This window comes from Accipiter gentilis, chromosome 5 (assembly GCF_929443795.1).
Source record: "Accipiter gentilis chromosome 5, bAccGen1.1, whole genome shotgun sequence".
Lineage (NCBI taxonomy): Eukaryota > Metazoa > Chordata > Aves > Accipitriformes > Accipitridae > Astur > Astur gentilis.
In genome coordinates, this window is record NC_064884.1 from 14,229,406 (window position 1) to 14,254,391 (window position 24,986).

Here is a 24,986-nt window from a genome sequence, read left to right on the forward strand (position 1 = left end):
CCAAAAGATACCACAAGAAGTTTTCTGTAATTTTAAGGTACTGCAAGAAAAGCATAAACCAGGCAGTCTCCTCTTTGCAGGAAGCACAGAGGTCCCTTTCATTTGGCAGCTACAGAGTCCAGAGCACAATAATTTTTGGTTTCCAAAAGGGTTGGGGATTTTTTCAAGGCAATTTCTGCTTTGCAACCCATTTAATGTTTTTGTCTTTTAGTTCAACTCACAGCTAAACTTGGATGTAAATAAAAGCAGGTGAGACTGTCTGCTTTCCAGTTGGTTCTAAATCTGCGTATACAGCTGGGACAATAGTTAAGAGCTAGCAGAGAAAGAAAGGCAAAGGTGCAGACACTACAGTGGTATAAACAAACAAATGCACAGCTTTGAAGTTGGTGGACCTTTAACAGTTTACACCAGCTGTGATTTAACAAATCTGGTAGGTCATGAAGTCTTTCACAGTTAACTTCAGCATTCTTAAATGTTGTATGTTTTATGGACTGGCTTTAACAATCTACAAAAATGTATTATGCTATAAACTTAACAGGGAAGCAAGAACAGGTTATATTACATAAAAAAGGGTGAATTAACACTTTCTAGGAAATGCACCTACTGACTTTTTGACTTGTAAAGCTAGCTGTGCAAGTATTGCATTAATTTAGCGTTCTTCTGGTAATTGCTTTTTTTAATGTAGAGGTTATTTAGATAGGGAGTGTCAGGGCAGCACAAGGGCCAGTGGCCAGGTGGCCAGGATGCTGGGCTCCATCCCACCATCCCCAGTGAAAGAGCAGGGCAGATCAAGGGGACAGTCCCCTGCCCAGGGCATCACGCACCTCCACGGGGCTGGGGCAAAATGTTAGCCTGTGGGTAGGGGTCAGGATCAGCCCCAGCAAGGGGAAGCAGGGTCAGACACTGCCCCAGGATGGCAGGGCCATGGGGATGGGGATGGGCCGACGCCAAGCTAGGATGTCAGTCCACGGGCTGGGCCTGGGTTAGTGGGCCTCTGGCCGGGCAGGGCTGTGGTGGAGCTGGAGACGGGCATCCTGCAACATCACTGGGGCAGGGACTGATGGACCTAGGCTGAGATGAAATGGGGTCCTGGGCCATGGGCAAGGGTGAGGACAGCCACCGGGGAGGAACTGATCAGGGCCATTATAGCCTGTTAGTGCCCTCAGGGCTGTGACAGGGTGAGGGGGAAAAAAGTTTCTTAGAAAAAGGTAAGTATTTCCAACCAGATCAGTTTCAGCTTCTGATTCTGCATATGAAAGGCACCTGTGAAAAGCTCAGAGCTCTACTAGTTGCCACAGTAATGAATTCATCCTACCATGACATGAAAAGAGTCATGGTGGAGGTCTCAGGTGCCAGTGGGTGAGGAATTCTGTTTGGCAGCATCTTCTGTCCAAACCATCAGGGGTTTGTTCTTCCTCATATAGGGCATTGTACAGAGAAACATGGACTGTTTCCTGTGGCACAGAGATCCATAGGTGCTAGCCATGTAGCAGGTAAGTCTATCCAGAGTAAAATATGGTCCCAGTGAGTGTAGCTTTAACTGGGTCATTTCGTACACACAAAGACGCTATTTGTGTCGTAATTTCAAACATTGTGCATTAGTCTTTTTTCTCCCAGTATTTTAAAGACATCTGTGACGCTCATATGAAGGAAAAAGAATTAAAATTATTTCAACAGGAAATGGACTTTTGTACAAGATTGCCCCTCCCCTTCCAATTTCTTCTTGTGCAGCAGCTGCTGTTGCCAGGCTTTGTTGCTATGGTGGTGTTTTGTGTGCCAGAATTTTACATGCACTCTTGAAGAGTCACCTGATTGAGTGGCTGTGCCACATAAGTTATCAGTCTCACTCACAAAGGATATATCTGACTGCTGTCGTTACATACATATGACATCTAGTAAATGGATCAAATTAAGTACAAACATATTCTATTGGCCATGAGTTTATGTAAGTATTAATTTATCAGGTGAACTCTTTTAGCAAATGAGTGACAAAAAATTATGATCTCTCTTGGGACTACTGCATTCTTAACACAAGTCACATACAAAGCAGTTTCACCACACCTTGTGGCACTCATCTCTTCATTGGTAAGATTTGAGTTCTACTATCTGCATTATTTGAAAGGTGCTTTTCTCAGAATGACCAAGCTTTTATCAGAAAGATAGTGTCAAATTTTCTATATTTCTTTGCTGGATAGTTTTTCTGTAGAACTTAATGATCTTGGTCCCACTGATAATTAAAGCATAATTTGGCCCAATTTAAAATGGAATTAGGATGATATACTTCTGGTGAAGCTGAGTTTATCTTTAGTCCCAAATCCTGCAAACATTGCCACTTGTGCTTAACTCTTAGTACGTTAAGTGCATCATTGCGCTGAAGCATTTTCAAGGCTGAGGACAGTGCTGCTTTTCAAAATGTAGACTTACACCAATAAACTCAGGATAGCAAGTGACATTGATATATTTCATATATATTTCTCTGAAATAAAATTTTTAAAAGTATATTTTATTTTTAATGCATTTGTCATGTCACCTTGTGATAAAGTCTTTCAGTATAGCTTTTGCCATATCTTCATTTGACCTGACTTTGATCAACACCATCTGTTATTTAAATCAGTTACTGCTCCTTTCTGCTATTTGTCTACATAGATCTCCACACGTGTATCTAAAACATACTGTGTATTCAGTTTATTCCCCTGGAAATGAAATACTGGTACCTAAGCACGTTATATAAAATTTATGCTTTACAGGTATATTGCATTCAAATAACTTGTATTATTTACACAAGGTAATCATTTTAATGTCCAGGCTGAGATTTTTGAACCTACAAAAATGAAAACACCCAGAAATCAGTTCCTGCAGCAATACAAGACCAGCATGTATCACATCTGATATGTACAATTTTGAATAACTACCTGAATAAGCCCACTGCTGAGTTTATTTCTAACGGTACATCCTTCCTTTAATTTCTTGGAACTAAAAGGGGCTGAGTCAAGAAGAAACAGAAGATATGCATAATACTGCATATATTTAGTGAGGCTTACTGCACATTTGTAGAAAGGTGTCTAGTTCTTCTTTTGACAGACTTGGTCCAATCATCTAATGATAAGATACTTGCACTCTTTCTGGGTGTAACAATCCTGCTGAGTGTAGCTGGTTTCCAGGTCACTGATCCCATGCTTTGTGGAAAAGAAAGCTTGAATTTAGACATGCACTGAATTTAAGTGTTTGCCATAAGTACTACATATCAAGAAATGTATTCTTAGCTGGAGCAGATGCTAATTAAGCAATGGCGGTAACACATAAGCTAGCTATCCGGGTTGAAACTAAAATTCCCACTGATTTCACTGAGCCCAGGATTTCAGCAAAGGCTGAATCATAAGCATTTTCCAGAAATGTTGTTTAAAAGGCACAGTCATAGTCCCATTTCCTTTTGTGCTTCTTCCTTCCTTTTGATGCAAAATCCATTAGGTATCTGCCGTATAAAAGGCATGTTTCTCTTCAGCCAAATACCACCAGATTAAAATACTTAAGTCTGAAAAGCCACAAAATTGCTCCAAACAATACTTCATATCCTAAATATCAGATACTAGTATCAGAGCCTATACTGATCTATAGGATCACCTCTTCCATGTTCAGATTAACAGACTGCTAGGAGTCTATGGTATCATCAGGAATCAGGTATCAACATGAATTGTGATTGTTTTTCCCTAACAAAGACTGTAAAGAAGGCTAGGCCAAGTGAAAATGTATTACGGACTTGCGGAGAAAACTGCCATGTTTTACATAGTAGTTTTATATCTTCCAAACAGTTGATTTCAGTAGAATGCCATAAATACAAGTGCTTAAGGGATCACAGATAAGTACTGTAACGTCTGTGCTCTTTCCTCTTATTTTCTGGGGGATTTTAATATTATTATTTTATTTTTATTCTTTCGTATGACTATATGCTGGGATGAAAAGGCAGTTGTGAAAATGGTACTGAAAATCTCTCTCCCTTACCCCATCACAAAGCACTCCTGTACTTATATCCGTGCAGTCAAACCCAGAATTGTTATTGTTTCTTTAAGTTATGGCAAATGAACGGAAATTAAAGCACAGCAGTTGAGAGAGCAGACTTTCATCTTGACTGATGTTCCACCCGCATTTGCATGGAAGGTTGATAAGAATAAAAAATAGATCAAATGGATTAATTGGCCTTGGAACACGTATGCTGCCTGCACGGACTATTGTGAAGGAGCAGATTCAGCTCCCACTAAAGGCAATGAAAAGTTTCTTATTAAAGGGAAAGAAGTTGGAAGGGGCTCAGAGGAAGAGCTTTAACAACTCTGTAACTACAGTAAGAGCATATTGGGAGTCCAATATGCCAGTATTGTAGCTTTTTAATTAAAAGAAGCTACATCTCCCCACTCAAATTGTATATATTTTTTCCTAGTAATTTTTTGAACTATCATTCCTTGAAAGTAAATAAATTTTTCTTCAAAGACATTCTTTCTACATCGTTTGCTTTGTCTATAGTAGGAGTTTGGCCTGCTGCCCCTAAATCGTGAGGGTCAATTGGAAACCTCTACAGAGAAGTTAGAAATCTCATATGCTGTGTCATCTGATGCTTTGCCTCTGCTACGACTGCACATGGGCTCTAACAGAGAGAAAGTCATTTGTGGAGCACATATAACTTTGTTCTTCAAAACCCTTTCCTTAAAACCCCTGGATTTAGGATTTTGCTGGGCGAGAGGACATTTTGCCTTTCGAGTTCAGTATACCTAAAACTGAATTCAGGTCATGTGCCTTTGTTCTCAGGAAGCCCCTTCATCTTACGGGAGCAAAAAGCTTCGGTAAAGCAATTTCTGTGTATTTAAAGCATGAAGCCTCGATGGGAGTTCTATGTGCCACTCTCTAAATCCTAGAGTCTTTCGTCTTTTGGCATCCCATTCATTGTTTTGCAGGCTGAGCATTGCCCTTCCACTCTGCTTTTGCCATAACTATTTCCTAAAATTGCACTCAGCGTTCCCTGCGCTCACCTCGTTCCGAAGACTGACGCTGGGGAGAGGTACCACTCGCTGACCACATCTCTCAGTAGGACGAGCGACGTAGGCACTCACCTTTCCTCCCATCTCGGGCATTACGGTGCATTAGCGGAGACCCGTGCGTGCCTCTCCCTCAGTGCATTTTTCAAGCGTCTGCCCGTTGTCCTACTCGCCTCTGTGGGGCCGAGGAAGCTGACCGGGACCGCACTTCGAGGAAGGCAACTGCTGGGCGCTGGTGGCCCGGGACCAGGCCCCTCCACCTAGGCCTCAGCCCGGGGCGCAGGCCCGGGGGAAGCGAAAGCCCCGGCAGGGAGGCCCCCGGCCGAGCTCCCTCCGCGCAGCTCGGCGCGGGGAGCTCGGCCGGGGGCCTCCCCCCCCCTCCCAGGAAGAACCCGAAGCCCGGCCCGCCCGGCCCCGCTGCGCTCCCTTCCCGGCCCCGCGGCGGATGCCGCGCCAGCCGCTGCCGGCAGGTGGCGCCGCAGTGCCGCCGGCGCGGCGCGCTGACCTCGGCGCGGGGGAACCTCGGGGGCCGAGCCTGGCGGGGAGAGGAGGAGGGGCAGGCGGGAGGGGAGCGGAGCGGGCAGCGCCGCTCGCTCCGTGCCCCTGCGTGCGTGTGTGTGTGTGTGTGTGAGAGCGGGCGGGCGTGTGCGTGCGTGGCGAGCCGGCTGTATATAGAGGATGTGCCGCTGCATGGCTCGCCCCGGCCGCTGCCGCGCCAGGTCTCTCCTTGGGCGCCAGTGAAGCCTCTTCGCCCTCGCCGCCTGGGCAGCCGCTTGCTTGCCCGCTGCAGGCGCGCCGAGCGCGGCTGCCGGCCGCTCTCTCGGGGCCGTTTCCGGCGCCCCGGCGTCCGTACCGAGGCGGCCGCCTCCCGCGGCTTCTCCGCTCCGGGGGAGAGAGCGTCAATGCGGTGCAAATGGCCGGGGCGCAGCCAGGGGTGCACGCTCTCCAGCTCAAGCCCGTCTGCGTCTCCGACACCCTGAAGAAAGGCATCAAATTCGTCAAGTGGGACGATGTGAGTAGCTTCCCCCCCTCGCCGCGCCCCACACGGGGCAGAGCGGCAGGGGCACGGCGGGGTTATGCAACGCGCAGGGCGCATCGATCGGGCAGGAGGGCTCCGGCACACATGTTGCGGCCGGCCGGGGCCGCGGTCGGCCCGGCCCTGCCCTGCGAGGCAGCGGGGAGCCGGGGCGGGCCGGCCCGCGGGGCGCTGTGCGCGCCTCGCCCGGTGCGGAGGGCAGGTGTGAGGCGGCGGGGCCGTCCCACGGCGGGAGTCGAGTTGGCTGCCGCTCGGGGACGGTCTGGCGATAGGTGCCCCCCCGCCCCGGCTGGGTGGCCGCCTTGTGGAGCGCGGGCCGAGCCGAAAGGCGGTGTTAAACCGCCGGCCGTCTGCCGTGCGAACTTTCTCCAAAGGTTCTCCCGGCTCACTTCTCTTGGCCGGCGCCTGAGCCGTGTTGAGCTGGCTCCCGGCGCGAGCGTCTTCCTCTCCTGCCTCCCTTTTTTTATTGTGCACGTTGCCATCTCTGTCGCCCGAACATAGTTGTTGCAACCTGTTCCCTGTCTCTCTTGTTCCGTCTCCTGTTTCCTTCTCCCAACTTCTTCTGGCTCCTGCCCTTCCCTTTGTCTCTCTGTCTCTGGGGGGGTTGTCAAGCCCTGGACACGTTCTCCCAGGGCTTGCTGTTTGGGTACCCCTGCTCATCTTTCTTCCTCCGCAGAAGGCACTCTTCTTTATTGGCTCGTTAGGGCACGAGACTTGCCTCAAAATCACATCTGCTTTCCCCTTGTCCCAACGCTTTATACTTGTATTGCCTCACATAGAGAGGAGTGGGGTTTTCACTTCCCCTTTGGTAGCGTAGCTATTCGGCAGCTGGGATTTCTTTCTTCACTTGCAGGCCATGCCCAGGACTGTTTCAGAGAAAGGTAGCCTTTCCCTGTTCAGCTTTCCTCTTTTCAGAGCATGAAAGTAAGCCTGCTGTGCTGCAGAGAAGAAAACCAGAAAGGACGAGTCCTCTGCTAGCCTTGCTCCTGCAATAGGATGTTGGGTGTTTGTGTCTCAGTTGTGCATGGAGGAGGGGGTGCCCCTAAAAGTCTGTCTGTGAATGGTGGCTGGAGACGGAGGGGCATAGTGAGACTCAAGCTGTGGTAGAGGAGTGGTTGGGAAAGAAGGCAGGCGGTTTGAATGTTGAGGATAACTTGCTTAGAGAGCCTTGACGCAGCTCTCATATTTTTGCTGCAAATTCGGCTGTGCTGAAGACATCCACAGCAACAACTGGAGGGACAATAGAGAGAGAGGGAGAAGGAGCAGTTCATGTGTCTAACAACTGTTCTTGTCTCATTACGTATCGCTGTTTTGCCATTGCTTTCAGCCTGTCCAGCGGCCAAATGTGTGAGCCTGACCTCTGTAAACCTGTGATAAACACTCTCACAGAGGGAAAGAACACCAAGAAACAGAACAACTTGTAGTGTGAAATTTTATTTACAGTAATAAGCTAACATATTTTTAATAAGCTCAGTGACCTGACCTTGTCCGCAGTAGTAAACATTGGCTTGACACCGGTTATTCATATTTGGGAACTAAGCTTGTCTGAGAAACTGTTTTCCTTCGGTTGATATTTTCCTTAGTGTAGGAAAAGGCAGCATAACCTCAGCCTTGTCATTGCAGTTATTGTTTTATATTTGGTAAGCTACCAAGAAGTTTCCACAGGTATATGCAGAGGTCAAGTTAATGGTGATTTAAGTCTCCAGACTGTAGGTCTAGGCAATTAGGCAACAGTTTAAATTATTAGTTTAAGTGCTGTTTCTTAAGCAGTATATTGTATACATAGAATTTGAAGGAGAAGAGGTGTTCTCCATGCACAGTGGATGTTTAGTGGCTAACCTGTCTGCTTTAGACTAACTGGAAAAAAGATTTTTCAGTGGTAAACCTAAAGGCTGCAGTAATAAAATACGGCTAAATTCTCTTTATGCATGTCAGGTTAAAGGTGTTACTCAGCAATACACAGGTATTACCTGGAATGTGTGACTGAGATGAGAAAGAGTCCTGTTGTGCTTAGTGAGTGCTTTCATCAGCAACCTTGTGAAAGTTGATGCATATTCAGCCACGCTGTGTGATGAAGAGTACTAGGATTAACTCGTTGTTGACCGTGCGTTGTGTGTATATGAATGCATTTCCCAGCCACCAGCCCCACTGTCTTGCCTGTAGTGTTTCTTCTCAGCGGTGGAAGCCCCACAAAATCAAAGATTTCAAGGGAAATGAATCTCATTTGGCACTCTGTCTGTAAGAAGGTCTTCAGATGAATGCGTGTTTGGTGACTTTGAAAAGTATTTGCCATTGAGTAGCCAATCACCACTTCAGAGTCTTTGTTTTCTATCAAATTAATCTGCTTGAAGGGTTTTTAAAAAATGGTTATTATTAATCTGCACCTCTGTGGTCTCTCATATAAATAGGCATGCACAAACTCTCCAGTGAAACACTAGGCTGTAATGAGAAATAGTAAACTACAAAATGTAACAGTAAAATAGAATGGACCATAACGAGTACTTTGGATCTGCTGTGCTAAGAGGGCTGTTGAGAAAAGTGAGGCTCACATACTGCTGTTTATTACGCACCATTTTCTATTTACTGTTTCTGAGTGAGAACGGGAGTTCAGTTCTTCCACATCGCCTGTGCACTAGGGCAGCATTCGTTCCTGTCCAAGGCATACCCTTGTAGTACACTTCCCTGCTGTTTTGTTTTGCAGTTTAAAGATGGCTCTATTGACTTTGCTTCACATTTTGTAAAGCAAAAGAGTGTTTTTGGTGAATTCCTATGACTTGTACGAAGTTTCAGCCCAAAGCAAAATTTTTCCAGCTGAGTTATAAGCCACTGAAAAGTAGCGGTTTTTAAATGGGAATGCTGGAAGGATTTAAACCAGAGCATGAGAGGCGTGTAAGGAATTTCATGGTGTATAGAGTAACAGTTGTTAAAGAATGTGTTTGCCAGCTTTTAGAAGGATGCCACAGCGTGGTGTGCAGAACAATCCGACAAAAGATGTAGAGATACAGACTTTAAAACTGATCCACCCATGGACTTCCCATCCTGAGTGTCTAATAGCTCTGTGCCTAATTAGTAACTCTGAGGCTGCTAATAAGCAGATGTGGTACTGATGTTGTTATACGGACCTCCTCCCTGAGGAACAGCAGTGATGTCTGCTACACGGTACGCATGAACCTCATCCAGTGCCTGCTGCCGCTTTGCCCCCCGCCCCGTAATGATGATCCAGTTTGAAAGAGAAATGCCTTGCCTGAGCTTTGCTAAGAGAAGAGGAAGAGGTTATGTCAGCCATTCAGGATCACATACAGGCAGGTGGAAGGCAAGCAGCTCAGGAGGTTTGAAATTCCACTTCCTCTGTGGACCATCTTCAGTTTCTAAATTGTAAAAGCATTAGGGTCAATTAAAAAGTTCCAGCTTTGCAAGACAAGTCACATTTTTGTGCATCGGGATTGGATGTACTATCACTTATGCCATCCAATGCCTAATATGGTCTATTAACAAATTCCATTTTGGATCAGGATATAAAGCACTAAAGTCAAACAGATGATTGTTGTCCTATAACTTTGCTTTTCCTCATGTTGGTTTATTCTGTAACAGTATTACAGGACGGAAAACAAGTTTTAGAATTAACTCTTGTTCTTGATGTGTAGCTTGGATTCACAAGGCGCTGAACAGAAATAGCTGATATTTGAACAGGTGAAAGATAAAAGTGACTGGTTGCTTAAGTGTTTTTTTCGTGAGTGTATGCACATGTGTGTCTGGTTTGAGGTGCTAGTTGGCTGAGCACTTGCTTCTTCAAGTGATGTTTTTTCATGCTGTTGTCAGTTGGGCCTTTATAACCACTTCTCCCTTGCTACTGGGAAGAGACTCTGAGTCTCTTAAGTACTGGTCTGGTCTTTGAACAGATGCACTCTTTTACTCCTAGAGAAAAGTGATAGCTGTGAGAGGGAAGGCTTAAAGAAGTCTGCTGTAGGGAAACCCAGGTTATAATACCTCTTCCTGATGAGAGTTTTAAAACGGTTTAATAAATAAATAAAAAGGATGCAATTGAGTCCATGGGTGAAGCTTTTTTGTAGGGGGTTGAACTTAATGTAGCAGAATGTGTTGCTAGCTGAGAAGGTTAATGAAACCTGAGCGTAAAGGGCAGCTTCTCTCAGGACTGATCTGACATCTGAAGGGGCTGAAACCTGCCTTGGCTGTCTTTTTTCCTTTATTTTTCTCTGGCCTGTAGTGGGTACAACGCAGACATAACTGAGTTAACAAATAGCTCAACAGCTAGAGCACGGCTGAACTGAAGTTTTCTAAGAGGGGTAATTGGCACACTGAAGCCAGTTAATATGATGGTGTATATTAAAAAATAGATTTGTTTTAAGTTCTTGCTTAAAGGCTTTCTTATCTTCAATAGTGATAATATGTACTTTGCATAAAGAATTTGACTGGTGTCTCTGTGGCTTACTCTATTTACTTTTACTTGCATGTTAACTATATCAGTAAGGTAATGTAACTGTACCTAAATTGAGGGACATGATTCCAATTTTATGGCCATATATTTTTTTCTAAATATTTAGTTATGAAACAAACCTCTTGATAAGTAGTGTTGTTTAGTGGCTACAGCACTTCACCAGGTATTCCAGTGAGCAGCAGAATTGAACCCAAGTCTTTTAAATTCTATTTTAATGCCTTTCTCTTGGAGCACTTCTTTGTCTTTAAAAGACATTTTTGAGCTCAGATGGTAAGTGCTATGTAAAGTTTTTGGGCTTCTTTATTTGTTTAAAATCTTCTAAAGAAGATTATCAAGTGTATGAGATACATCCCCTTTAACCTTACAAGTAAATATAATGTCAGAGTATTATTATTATGGATAAGCTGAGGTCAAACAAAGACAAGACCTGTAATTATCAGAAGTGATTTTAAGATGTTGATGCTCAGGTAACTTTTTTTTTCCCTGCCTTTTTTTTTTTTCTTTAAACACTGCCTAAGTCTGTCACTACAGTACATTACTGAGGCCATGAAAAATGAACAACCATTGTTCTGTGCATATAAAACTGAAACAATAAACTGAAAAGAGTTTATTTTTTTCTGAATGTTTTCAGTCTGAAGGGAAGTTAGTCCAACATTCTAGAGTTTTTTGTGGTTTTCTTTCTTTCTTTTTTGCTAATCTTTATGTAATAGACAAATACCAGCTCTGTGCTATATAAAAATGTTATATCTAAATGAGTAGAAGTTGTGGGTTTGGTCTTTTGCAACATAGGAGCGTAGTCAGATTGAGTTTAAAATTTCTCAACAGGTAACATTTAGTAAAGGGGAAAGCCTGAACTTGATTATCGGAAAGCGCTTGCTAACTTCAGCTTGGCAGGGGGAGAAGATCTGGTTCTGCTGCAAAATGGTTAGATGCCTGCCTCGGAAGATCTGGTGAAGACTTTGCATGGTTAAGTTGCAGATAACCTCTGTGGTGGTGGTGTGTCTGAGCCCTTTGGAGTGCTGGTAGATACTAGGGAAACTGAAAACCAGAAAACAACTCTTAAGTAAATGAGGAATTCTTTGTGAAAGGGAAGCTAACAGTGAATTTAAGCTGTGCACTGTATGCTTTCTTTGCTTCAATGTTTGAATGCTCAAGGCCTTTTTTTTTTTAACAAAGACTGTAGTGAAATAGAGTTAACTAAATCATTGTGGAGTCTTTATTATAAAGTAAATGCTTCATAAGCAGTTTTTAGTTTATTTTCACAAGATCCATTAGATGACAGAATGTGTTCCCAATTGTACTGTTTTAGGTCCAAAAGGAGTCCAACATAAAAAAACTACTGATTTTTAATCTGTGATTAGATACCTTGGACCTAGTTTTCAGACTGCATAGCACCATACAGTCAGATGTTGAGAATGCCTCCCCAGTGACTTCAGATGAATTTGGGCTCAGCATCTCTGAAAATTAGAAAATGAAATGTGGAAATACAATTCCAGTATTCCTTCAAACACAGAATACAGCATTTACACCCATGAACAGACTGGTTTAAATGGTTTGCTGAGCATCACATAAGAACACTCTGGCAGAGATAAGATCTTCCTGGTTGGCATTTGGCTACTGTTGCTATAAAGTTTTCCCTTTATTCCTTCTTTCTTGACTGCATATTTTGCAACATCTACAACAAATGAGGACTCATGCAGACAAATCAAGACTACATGCAGTAAGGCTATAATAAGCCCAAGAGTATGGACATCCTGAGAAACAAGACAGGGTAGTCTGCTTCTGAGAAACAAATCCTGCTCAAGGTAGCTCTTTTAAACTTGCAGGAAGCTAAGTCTTTAATTAGCAGAATGGTGACTTCTGTCCTGTGGTGCCATCACCAAAGTTTTTCCAGGGTTTAACCACTCTAATAGTGAAGAATATTTTCCTGCATGTTCCTATTGAACAAGTGCGATTTCATTTTACGGGTCCTGTAAACTCAATTCCAGTTTTGATTTTTTTTTTTTTGTCCTGCTTCCTCCAGCACTCATTTCACCTTCTCCAACATTTCTTTCTTGCAGTCTGTTCCGTTCCATGGCAGATTTGGTTCTTCTGCCCTCAGTAAAAGAGGGCATCTTTACCCTTCTGGATTATTTCAGGGGTTCATTGCAAACCTGGGGGATGGCTGCCAGCCTGAAGAAATTCATGGTGCTAATTGTTTGGGTAATCCTGCTTAGTTCCAGTCTGAGTACACCCTGTGTATTATGGAATTTAACAGCTAATATATCTGCTGACCATGTATAAACTGTGGGTTTGCTATCCCTTCTCCTTTGCTCCTTCTCCACTCCTCCAAGCCTGTAATCCCTCTGGCTTGTGGGGTGGTGAGAAAACTCTTTGCAGGGACACTCCCCACATCTCTCCCGCAGTCTCACACCCTTGCTCAACCAGAGTTCAAGCCCTTTCGCCAAAGTGAAAGAGAAATTGCAGAATATTTTGCCTTTGCCGGAAACAATCTGTATTTCTTAGCTTTGTGTTTGGAAGCAGTTTGGCAGAAATTTTCCAGGAGAAGGTGCAAGCAAATGAAATAATAATGTGTGTAAAAAGTTTTCTGGTTATATTTGGGGATGTTCGATGTCTCTCAAAATCTGAGGCAAAATGAGGAAAAAACAGTCTGGCTTAATAAGTCTTTGCTGTGAGCCCCATCTGTTGGAAGAGCTGAAGATAAAGGCTGGTCTGCTTTTCTTTTTAAAATCTGTTGTTGGGAATTTTGACTGCAGCTGTTTCTAAGAAACATCGTCATTATCTGTATATGATTTATTGAAACATGTACTCATCTGACTCATGGTCTTGCTGGTTGACAAGGTACATGTAGATTTTCATTCCTGTGTAGGTACTTTTAAGATCCGTTAGGAACTTTTCATCTATGGTGGGATTGACCTGATACTTGCATTGCAGGCACACTAATCCCAGTCTGTGATGCCCTCTGATCATTTTAACATTGACCTGTGCTCAGCACAAAACACAGCAGCAATACTGTTACTCTGTTGCCTTAATACATACTGAGTAAAGTGTAGGGAGTTTTGGGAGCAAGGGCCAAAGCCTAGGATGTAGGTGGCAGTGGGGCACCCTTATGTAGCCTCGTGTCTCTTCAGGTCTTACCAGTGACAGTTGAGGAGTAGGGTAGAAGGCTCCATCCCTCGTGGCTGGATGTACAGCCTGGTCGTGGGGGTGCTCTGAGGATTAGGAAGCATGAGTGTACAGTCAGAAAGGAACTAAACCAAGGTTTCCACCCTCCTCACTGTTTGGTTTCGTATGATAGTTTTTATTGGTCAGTAATATTGAAATGGAGGTGGCACTTTTTGCTTGCAGATGTTAGATGTGGTCCAGGGGACCCACACTTAAAATCAGACCTTGAAAGGGTTATCTGGCAGGCACTTAAATATGGATTTGTCCATTGACCTTCTATGCCAGTGTTCTGCTGTGTCTGGCTGGTAAAGATCCCAAACTCTGTACTACTTTGTGGGCATAAATTTGAAGCCTCTTTGCTTAAAAGTTTAAAATAAAGAATATTGCTAATGCAGGATCTGAGGTTGTACAGCCAGTTAGGAGGCAACTTAATAGAATAAGTACAGAACAACCATGTTACTCATTTGAGGCTGTGAAATTGGAGGAAGGTAGAGAATTGGCCCTAGAGTCAACAAATAAAAAGGTGGGGGGCTTTTAAAGGTGAAATTAGAAGCCCTTTAGAAAAATTATTTACTTAAGTTTAGACTGGTGTGATATGCAGCACACTGGGATTGCCGGGTTGGGGCCACACTAAGTCTTTCTATTCAAGGAATTTGCAATAGCAGTCTGTTGGAAACCAAGCCACTACTTGGCACAAGCACCCATGGGTGGCATTTAAAAGGCCTGATAACCCACAATCATTTGCATCATTGACTGGGACACTCTGCCTTTCTCCCTCTCCTTTCTGGGCATGTCTGATTTTTGCCTTGGTCACCTCCTCTTGGTTCTTTTCTTACATACTTGGAAATGTCCCAAGAATCTGGGGGCTCCTACCCAAGGGGCTGCTTGCTTTGTTGACATCCAGAGGCTTGTATAAATACATGTTAATTTCCAAACTTGTTAGCTTTAGAGATGCACAACACTGACATGTCACCCCACCCCCCACCCCTGTTTTATTCTCATGTTCTGGATCTGAGTGGGTTAGGGAAGAAATGAACATCTGTTCCCTATTTGTTTGCCCTTCAAGTTTTGTTTGTTTGGGTTGTTTTCCCTTTATCTGTTGTGTCCTGTCTGTTACCACCTTTTTCAGAGTTTTGCATGGTTGGTAAATCTGTTCGGGGGAGTTGCGGGATAGGTCAGCTCTTTGGGTTAGGAAATTGAATTAATGGGCTTCAGGATGCTCTTGTGAATGACTGCAGGTGTGTCGTCTGGGTAATAAATCACAGTTATTCCTATATACTACAATAGTTTTTGTAAACAAAGGTACCAGACAATTGTCGTTTGAAACGTTTCTATTTCAGAGCCTTGAACTGCTGCTCTTCTTGAATGTATACTGTTTAAAGGGTTTTTCATGTATCTTTTTGATTGTTGCCTGCCCTTGCAAGCCCTGATTGCAGAGCAGTATAAAAGCAACAGACCTGTTCCACGTGACAAAGGACTCTGCATTAACATGGAGCAGGGAGAAGGACTTGCAGAGCTGACTAGAGAGGTTTATTTCTGTTCCTCTACACCCAGCGCTAAGGAGTGTGGCTTTTCGTGGCTGGGACTTGTGAGAGTTGTAATTAGCTTGTAGAATATATAAAATGTGCACCTGACTTTTATTGCTGCTGTTAACTCTGTGGAAGGGTTCCTAAGAAACGTTATGCAGTTACATGTATAAAGTTATTCTCAGATCCTATGTTTGTATACAGCGTGACAGCGTGGGGTTCTTGTATTCATCAGTATGTTAATTGTGCTATACTTAATGTCAGAGTAAAACAGTTAATTCAGCAGAGGCTTTTTTCTGATTTAAAAAACAAACGAACAAGTGACTTCCTGGACCACAGAGGGTCTTAAATTAAGACTCATCATTACCCCTGTCATGATGAGGTTTCCTTTATGTCACCTAATAGATATTGAAGGCTCTTTCCCCTCATCCTCCACTTTTTTGAGTCTAATTATAGTCAATACTTTACAACCTGCATCTACAAAAGTATTACTTTGGTAGCTGTATGTCTCCAGCACAGGCAAATCCAAACAGCTTTTGGGTTGAAGCAACTGATCTGAAATGATTAACCAGCAAAATTGATTAATCCTAGACATAATTGCTTCATGCCTGTCTGTTTCCCATGACTTCCTTCTCCCTCCCCCCTCCCCCCCCAAAGTTGTGTGTATCTCATCCACACTTAGTCTCTTTCTTTCGTCATTTTACATATTTACACACAGGGTGCGTGGGACATAATGAAATAAGCTAAAAAAGGAGAGTTGTATCTCCAGAGCAGGTTTTTTTTTTCTCTTTTTGAATGGCAGAGGTTTAAGAACGCTTTTGTAGGAGCTTGTGGATACAGACAGCCAGTCAACATCTCTTCAGGGCCTGGCATATTTTAAAAATAAATTTACTTGTTGCACTCAAACAGTATCCTACTCTCAGGTGTATAAGATGCTAGAAACTATGGAGAAACAGGGAAGAAAAAAGATTGTACAAATTCTGTATGTCTGTTCTCTTAAGGGAAGTGCATACAACACTGTTTTCTTGTAATGAGGAAAAGAGAGGTCAGTGGTGCTTAGAACGAGCTCTGATCCCAGCTGGGACATTCCCATAGCACTGCTTGGCATTGGTACAGCCGCACTTGTTCCCAGCCTCTGAAAGCTCACGTGTCACCGATTTGGGTGTCAGTGTACCTGTGGCACAATTAATCCTCAGCCTGGATCTTCCAGTTATAAAGATAACTTTTACAGTCATATATGGGTTCCATCTTGTATTTCGTCTTAGTGTAGAACTTACTCTTCTGTTTATATTTTTCTTGTGCTGAGATAAGAATATGCTTCATGCTTGACTCCATTTTATTCTTTTACTTATTACCCTGCAGGCTTCTGACTGGTGTTGGGCCTGTCACTTAGCTTCTTTGGGTCTTGTTTTTACTAGTTGTAAACCAGGAATAATTCAACTTCCCTGTTTCATGAATGCCCATTGCTGGGAGTTCGGTACTCCGTCACAAAGGACTGTACTGGTGGCATAATATAGACAAGTGTTATCTTATTGCATTGGAAATTGCACTTGCGTAAGTTTTTACTTATTTATAATGTCGCTTCCATCAACTTTATTTGCATTTAACCCCCCGCCCCCTTAAATATGGTTGGTTTAAATTTGAACCTATTAGAGCCCATTTTTTCCTTCAAGGAATATAGACTGACCCCACATATTGCTGCTTTGGAAATAGGTGAATGCTAAAGCTTTAAAATACCTGTAACACTTCAACAAATGTTTTTTGAGGAGGAATTGTGAGTTTAGCCTGCGTTCCTGTGGAGATAAGGCTTAGGCAGTTTTTCTGTCTGCTTGTCTTCTCACTCCTTTCTGTGCTCCCTCTGTAACTTTTAAATCCAGTTTGGCAAACAGGTAGAGGTCTCAAGACAACAGCATTTTTACAGGTGTCATGAAAAATAGTAGAGGAAAGAGAGGAGGAAACCTATTAGGACCAGGCTGCACTGATGTCAATCATTGTTAGGCACCAGGGAATCCCGATGGGTGAGAGTTGTAATGAATGCCCACCTGCAGAAAAGGCTTCATTTAAAGCTTGTATCTCCTGAGTCAGGTACCTGCTGTCAGTCAGAAGACACGAATATGTAGGTAACCAGGCTGCCTTACTTATAGTACTTAAAAATGTGCTTAGTTTTAAATGACTTGAGCTATGGATGTTACTAGAGTAGACAGGCTTTCAACTGATTTGGAGGTGGGGTGGAATATATATATTCCCTTTACTAAAATCTTCATAGTTTGGTTGTAGAAAAACCAGAGAAGTACTAATGGATAGTAACTGACAAAAGTCATAATGTAGTGGATGTTATTCCACGTTTTCTAGGCAAATTCAGTCTTTGTATGTTAAAGTAAAGCTTATAGGCATTTAGCTTTTGTCTGTATCTGAAGGTTAATTTGGATCAAGGTGGGCAGTGCACTTCTGATAATGTGTGGGCTCTAGTTTGACTGTGTTATGTCTGTTTAACTTCATCTACTTTCAGCTTTTCTGGAGTAACTCCATGTGTTGATGAGTCTGGAGTTATTTAGTGCTGTCTTCTCAGTAATGGAAATACGTTATGTCAGAAAAATGGAGATTAGGCAGGTGATATTAATTCTATTAGTGACATCTTGCTAGTGATACCTTCAGGGTAATTTCTAGATGTTGCAATTCATTTATATGCATGGAAAAGTAGCTAGTACATAACTGTGTTCTGTGTGCTGACATGGATTTTTTTTTTTTTGTTTGTCCTTTTTTTCTTTCAGGACTCCACTGTTGTGACTCCAATTATTCTCAGAACAGATCCACAGGGATTTTTCTTTTACTGGACAGATCAAAATAAGGTAAGAGAAAAGCTTCTTGTCCCAGAATGGTTCTTTCTGCTTTCTGTGGTGTGATGGGCAGGAATCGGGAGGCTTTGCATGCCAGTTCTGGGACAGCAGACAAGCATTACATCAGCGTATGTTCCTCTGCTCTTCTGGGAAGCAAATACAACAGGCCTGTGGCTCATCCCTGGTGCACAGAATGTGGAGAGATGGATGGAAGACTTGGTAATTTTCAGCCATGTTAATGATCTGATGGCCAGCAATGTGTGTAATTGTCCTGATTCACAGGCAAGGATCCATTTGCAATGCTGTGGTGGTTCATAGCTGGCTTGTGGTTTCTCTGTCTTGCTTTCTGTACACTGAGGATGTGGGCTGTGGTGCGCGGCAGACCCAGAATTCCCAGAGGCCAGAGCTCCCTTTGAATTCTTCCTCCTGAACTGCTGTGTGCTGCCTGGCCATGCCTGGTGAGCCACGTCACTGAGTTCTTACTAATCCTCGTTGGACACTTACTTTCTTTTAAAAACATTCCAGTATGCTTAGATCGCTATTATGGCTGGGGAGCTGTTGGGAAGGCTCATGGCCTGATTCATCACTGTGTTACTCCAGTTTCACATCCATGTCACCCCTTGAAATCAGCCCTGTCATGTTTCCAGCTGTTGGAGACTGTGGAGCTGCACCAGGGTGAGAGAGTATCAGTACCCTGAGCAGTTTCTTTCATATACCATATCAGACATATAATAGGAAATTATTGTTGCAATTGTTATGGCAAAATACTGTATCAAAACTAGTCTTTTTTTTTTTTCTACAGATGAATTTTCAAGTACTTATTAAATAAGTGCTTGTACCGGTTCCCTGTTGAAAACGGTGTTAGAACTTGGTAGTGCTTGAGCTTTGGCTTTGTGTTGGAGTATATGCCAAAATGACTAAATACATACTTGTAGTATTTTGGCTGTGAAAACCTGGTTTACCAGTTGTGTGGCTGTTTTTCAGGAGTTCCTGTTGATTTTATGTTTAGATACCAGTGCAAAAATTGCTTGAGGAGGTGGCAACCATTAAAAGTGTAGACTGAACAGGGAACTTGCTATTACGTTAGATCATATTTATCTTCCTATGCTTGCTTTTTAGAGGAGATGGAGCACAGTTTTGTGTCAGTGTATTTGGAAGTCATATCATGGAGTTATAATAAAAATCTTGTCTTTGCTTGTGCTTGTACAAGGTTGTGGTGCGTAATAGCAAGTTCATCTGTTGACAGTCCAAAGTTGTTAAATTACTGCCCAAAGCAGCAAAGTGAATGCCCTCAGAATTTGAAGGCTATGTCTGATTTATGCCAGCCCAGTACCTATGCCAGAACTCAGTGCAGTCTTCTGTTTTGTTCCTTCCCTTGCATAAACTAATTGTATAAGCTGAAAAATAACAGTGAACTTTGTAATAATAAATGGAAACCCAGAGTTGATTGGAGAGTTTATTTCGCTTTTAGTATATTTGGCACCAAGACCTCCTTCAGTTTCCTACTGTTGTCTGTAAAAACAATGTCTTGAAGCAATTCTGCGAAGAATAGCTATTTATAGAATTGTTCTTGTATTCATGAAAAAAATGTATTTATAATGCTTAGAGCATTTTTTAAAAGGTTGGGTATTTGTACAAGAAACGTAAGTGTCAGTTTGATTTTTAAACTTGCAAATCAAGCCTCTGTAAAGGGCAACAAGAGGGATTTTTTTCTGGTTAATAATTCATGACAACTAGGTGAAGCTTGTTTCTAAACCCCATCCTAGCAGTGTCTATTTAAAGAAAGTAAATATGTTTCTATTGGGGTGCTGATAGTGCAAGAATCAGGAAGGAAATGCCGCTTTTTGCTTTTGCAGAGAATGGTTGGGTTTATGTTTATTGTGAAATTACAAATATATTGAAAAAGGACGTTATATAGGAAATTATCTTCATTTCCTTCTCTTTGTGTAAAGTGATCCTGTGATGACAGTGGATCATCACAGTGGATATACCTGAAGAAATAATACCAGGACAATACAATCTCTGTGTGATCGCTTTCTCTTCCCCCCCCCCTTAGTTATTTTTTTTAAGAAATTGCTTTTGTCCTAACCAGGGCCTGTTTTTTTTCTGCATATGGAAGGATAGGCCTTGCTAAACAAAGTGGTGAACTGAAGGCTGCCTGCTAGCATCCTTGGTCAGATGCATTTTACTGGGAGCTGACCAGAAACAGGTGTGGAGATGAGGAATGGGTAGCAGTCATCTTTCTAGCCATTTGACTGTCCTGTTTCCAGACACTCTGCAAAGCAGTAAATTACTGCCTGGATAATGGTATGGCTTTTAAATTAGGAATCTGGCTCCTTTGGTTGCTGTTGCCTTATCAGTGAAGTTACACAAAAATTATGTGAGTCACTGGGGGATGGAACCAAAAGAAACACTCCCTTGTGCTAAATTTTTATTTAGCTTAGGGAACTGGTGTTTGTAGCTCTTGTGGCTTTAACTTGTTGGCTGATTGAGCTGCTTCTTGCGTTGTTTTCCTGTTACCTTCCTTTTCTGTTTCTCCTCTGTTGCAGAGAAAGGAAAATAATACATACATGTACAATGTAGTGCCTGCTGTCTAGCAGTGTATCTGGACAGTCTTTTGGATTGTTCTTTGTGCAGAGCTCAACGTTCCTGGTGAAGATACATGTTCCGTGCAGCCCTCTATCAGTGTCACTGACCCCATCCTGTAGTTCTCCATGAATCAGCAATCCCTCCAGGGTTTGCAGCCCAGTTGGTGAGTCTGGATAATGCTGGAGTCGAACAGGTGATGTGTCAAAAAGGCTGCCTATAAAGTCATTCTTACCAAGAAGTTATATATATCTGACCAGTGTAGACTCTTAACTTGCTGTCCCCTGTAGCTTTCTGACAAGTAAGTTAGTAGCAAATTTGATAGTTTGCTTGCAGGAGCCATATGCTCTGAATAAATCATCCTATGTCTGCAGTTTCAGCCTCATGAAGATCCATGCCACTTGCATTACACCACACATGAAAGACTGTAAGGATGGCCATTCTTGTGGTATGAGATACCAGTGGCAGCCAGGCCTAGTGAAGCCATCTTCTCATCATTTACTTCTAAGAGCAGGAACAGAACTTGGAAAGAAGGCAAGCTGAAGAGGGAGAGAGCCCCCAGAAGCCTGCTTTGCAGCAGAATCGCCATCTGACAACTTACAGGCAAGGCAAACAGTAAACTAATTGCTCAAGATTTCTTCAATGCGAAATAAGTATCCATGTGCCTTGCTTGTTTCTTCATGACTGTGTGTGATTTGACCATTTAATTATGTTTGGGCTGGCTCTGATGTGTCCTGCCCAGTACCCAGGACCAGCACAACTGCTTTTGGATGTTAAAAAAAGCCGTATTAAAAAGTGGGTGATGAGACTTCTCTGTTTCAATGACTATCAGCAGAGTAAAGAGTAGCCTAGGATGAAAACGCATATAGGTTCTTCTGACCACGTGCCATTCCTCTTTGAATTTTACGTGCTTGGTTCACTGCCCGTTCTGGTATGGTAATAGCTGCAATGGTCTGTTAAGCAAGTTCATTTAAGCTCTGATCTTACAATTTGGTAATAATAATGTGGTATCCTGCAGTTTGACACACTGTGTATTTGCATATTTAAGTATATTTTGCTGTCATGAGTAAAGATAATCCCCCAAAAATAGTCATACATAGCATTTTGCTATTTCCTGATAACAACGAGGAAATTTAAAACCTTTTGTTTTAAACAGATGGCAGGACAGCTTTCTGATGTTAATTGTATTTTTCAGTACAAAATTCTTTTGTTGGTGGTGAAGGTTCTGGAATATTTGCTTCATCTGTCTGCAGAGTGCTGGCTGATTTCATATTATTATTTGAATGATTCTCAACATGGGTTTTAAAAAAGAAAAATTAATTAATGTGACAAGCTAGCGTCTGTTACATATCTTATTGTTTCTGTAATATTCCTTAACTATAGGAAAACCAAGCAATATTCATTGCATTGTCATATTTTTATGACCTGACTAAAACGTATCTCAGTTCCTTGCTCCTTTTTTAAAAAATGGAATGCCATTTCTTCTATTTTTTCTTATTCTGGTCATAAGCATTGAAAAAAGATAAATTAAAACTCAACCAGGTGAAGAGAAAGTCTACTAGAATAAAAAGGAGTGATAATAAAAAGCATTTCTTGGGAGATGAGAAGAGGCTGGAGGTGTTTGGTTTAGCCTAGCTAGCACAGCTAAGCCAGAGAAAGACTGTGATTTCTGTCTATGCATAAAGATATCAACAGAAGCATAGGCAGAGTAGGAGAAGAAATATGTATTGTCAGACAGTTTGTGCATTATAATTCTTGCACCCTTTAGCTGGAAGTTATGTTACACAAGCAAATGGATGTTGGGAGAATACACTTAACCATTGACTCAGTGCAGTTTTGACACTGCCTAAGAAAAGCAGTAAAGGAAGAAAGCAACTAATTGTTTTTATGGTAGAGCCATTTAGGTTTTTAAAAGTCTGAGGATGGTATAATATGCTGTCCTCTTCATCTCACTAGCATGTGCTGATTTATTCCTCTTTATTTTTAAAGCTAGGTAACTACAGTGACATGGCAGCATGCTGAAAACACAGCGGATGCAGACCCAGTCTCATCCAATGCACCATGAAAAGATATCAGCTAACACTCCGTGTCATGAAACTAAATATAAGTGTCCAGTCCCAGGGAGTCAACAGCAATTTCTGAAGCCTTCTGCAGAAACGCTGTTGTAAACAGGTGATGATCCCGTTTGTCCAAAGGAAGTTTGTGTTGAGAAACTACTGCAAGTGCTGAGGTGATAGTATGACTGAAGCTTCCCTCCTCTGCTGGTTGCAATTAGAGCAGTAGCACAGCCCAATCAAATGGTTCAGCAAGGAGTCCCTGCTTCAGTGGCTCGCTTGCACAATTCATACCTCAAGCCTTTAAGCGTATTTGGGAGAAGGTGGGGTGATGAGAACACAGCAGTACAGAAGTACCTACAGACAGCTATTTCTTCCAGCTCTGGCTTGCTCAGACTCACAGGCTGAGGATATCTAAAGGCAGAGACACCCAATCTGTACAGCTTTTTAGTAATGATAGTTTTGCAGTTTTCAAGGGAAGGAGCAGGCGTAGTTTCTCCTCTTACAGGGATAGGCCTGTTTTTATGTGTGAACATTGCTGACAGAACTGGTGCTAATATGCTGTAGCTCAGCCACAGAATATGAGCTTGCTACAAGAGCCTGTAGCAATAATACTGTACCTTGAGCTGGAGCTTTCTCATTTCATGAGACTCCATGAAGTGTTTCCTTATGATAAAAGAGGAAAGGATTTTTCTGACCTGGAAGATCCTTTTCCCTTTTGTGTCCAGAGGTGATCATGAGTTTCCTTGGGCCTCAAAACCCAAAACAAAACTGCAGAGTGAACGTGTCAAGTGGAGCCTGAAGGCTGTTGGTACGATTCTGTAGGACTAGGCTTGGCTTCAGCATGTTTGTAAATTCTGTGGCAATCCCATTGCCCTCATCCAAATGAAAGATGATGTGGCATTTTTCCAGCTGCTGGGGATTTTGGCTGTGTTATTTAAGAGAGTTCTTTTGTGTCTGTTTTGAATCAGGGCTTTGAAACAATTGGGTCAATATTTGTTCTGCCCTGTGGGTCAAAGATATTTTCATTACATCTGTATAGGTTTTACAGTACATTGGACAAGCACACAATAAAGGCTGAAGTTAATATATCAATATTTAAAATATACCTAATAATTTAATGAGAAGAATGTAATATTTAATGGTACTAGGTTTAAAAATACCTGCTCCAAACCCCAACTGTTTGGCTTAATTTCTTCAAGAGCAAGGTTACTCAGTGATGCATCTCACTGCTGAAAACATCCAAGAAGTGCATCATTAAACATATATTCATGCTTCTCTTTCTGAGATGGAAAAGAGGGGGGCAGAGCTAAATAACTAGACCCTTTGAAGAACTGAGACTGTAAATATCATTAATTGAATGAGAGAAGACGGTGCATGTCTCTCCGCATAGGGGATTATTTTAACATGTACAATGAAAAACTCACTCTTCCTCTTTCTTTTAGTATCTCTAGCATTTCAGCAGTCAACCTCTCTTATTGTTAATTCTGTTTGATAATGAATATTGAATACGTGGGCCTCTATCACAGTTTGTCATACAAATGGATTTGCCTTTGCTTTAGCTGCAAAACACAGGAGTCAGAATGACTTAGACCCATGTACCACACTGGCATTCTACCAGGCACTGAACAATTTTTATGTATATTTAGGTCTTTATGTAGTGGGGGTTTTTTATTTATCAGTAGCAAATTCTGTATTAAATGACTTGTGTTCTCAGTGCTCTAGTACTTGTGGTGCTTCTACATGCACTTCTGTAAAAACATTATTTATAATCTACATAATGTACATTGTCTACTGTCAAACTGGCGTGAATGGAAATGATACCAAAGCTAGGAAAGTTTCTTATCAGAAAGACCCTTTTGATATCGGATTATAATCCTTTCCTACTGAAGTGGAAGTTAAATTCATTCCATGAAAGGCATTGCTCAAGACATGGTCCATGTGGCACTATTCCTTTATCCATTTACTGCATGTGTGAACTAAGTGCAAAGCTACAGGTGGATTGCCTCTGATTTTTGAGGGCCAGGGTCACTCACTATATTTCAGTTGGAAATTCAAGGAGAGGGGGGTTTCAGGCTTTTGAAGGTGGAGGAGCTCCTGTGGAGGTGATGCTAGTCTTTTGGCACAATTAGATGGAGTTGGGTTGGTATCTGTTTTTCAAAACAAGTCAGTCATGTGCTGGAAGAGGTGACACAGAATAGTTTTCACTGGTAATCTGGATGAGGACTTCCCTGGGACAAGGAATTGTCATGACGTCAGGTTTTGCCTCTCAGTGACTCTGGAAATTGCGAGTGAACCTGAA

General features: G+C 42.4%; 1 protein-coding gene across 2 annotated transcripts in view; it reads left to right on the top strand.

Moving 5' to 3' along the window:
* The first annotated feature begins 5,583 nt into the window (after positions 1–5,583).
* PLCB1 (phospholipase C beta 1) overlaps positions 5,584–24,986 on the top strand; it is a 418,396-nt gene continuing 398,993 nt past the window's right edge. For both annotated transcript variants that reach the window (XM_049800910.1, XM_049800911.1), the window contains exons 1-2: positions 5,584–6,036; positions 17,979–18,056. In XM_049800910.1, the coding sequence (XP_049656867.1) occupies positions 5,938–6,036; positions 17,979–18,056 (177 nt within the window). In that variant the 5' untranslated portion in view covers positions 5,584–5,937. The remainder of the gene's footprint in view (positions 6,037–17,978; positions 18,057–24,986) is intronic.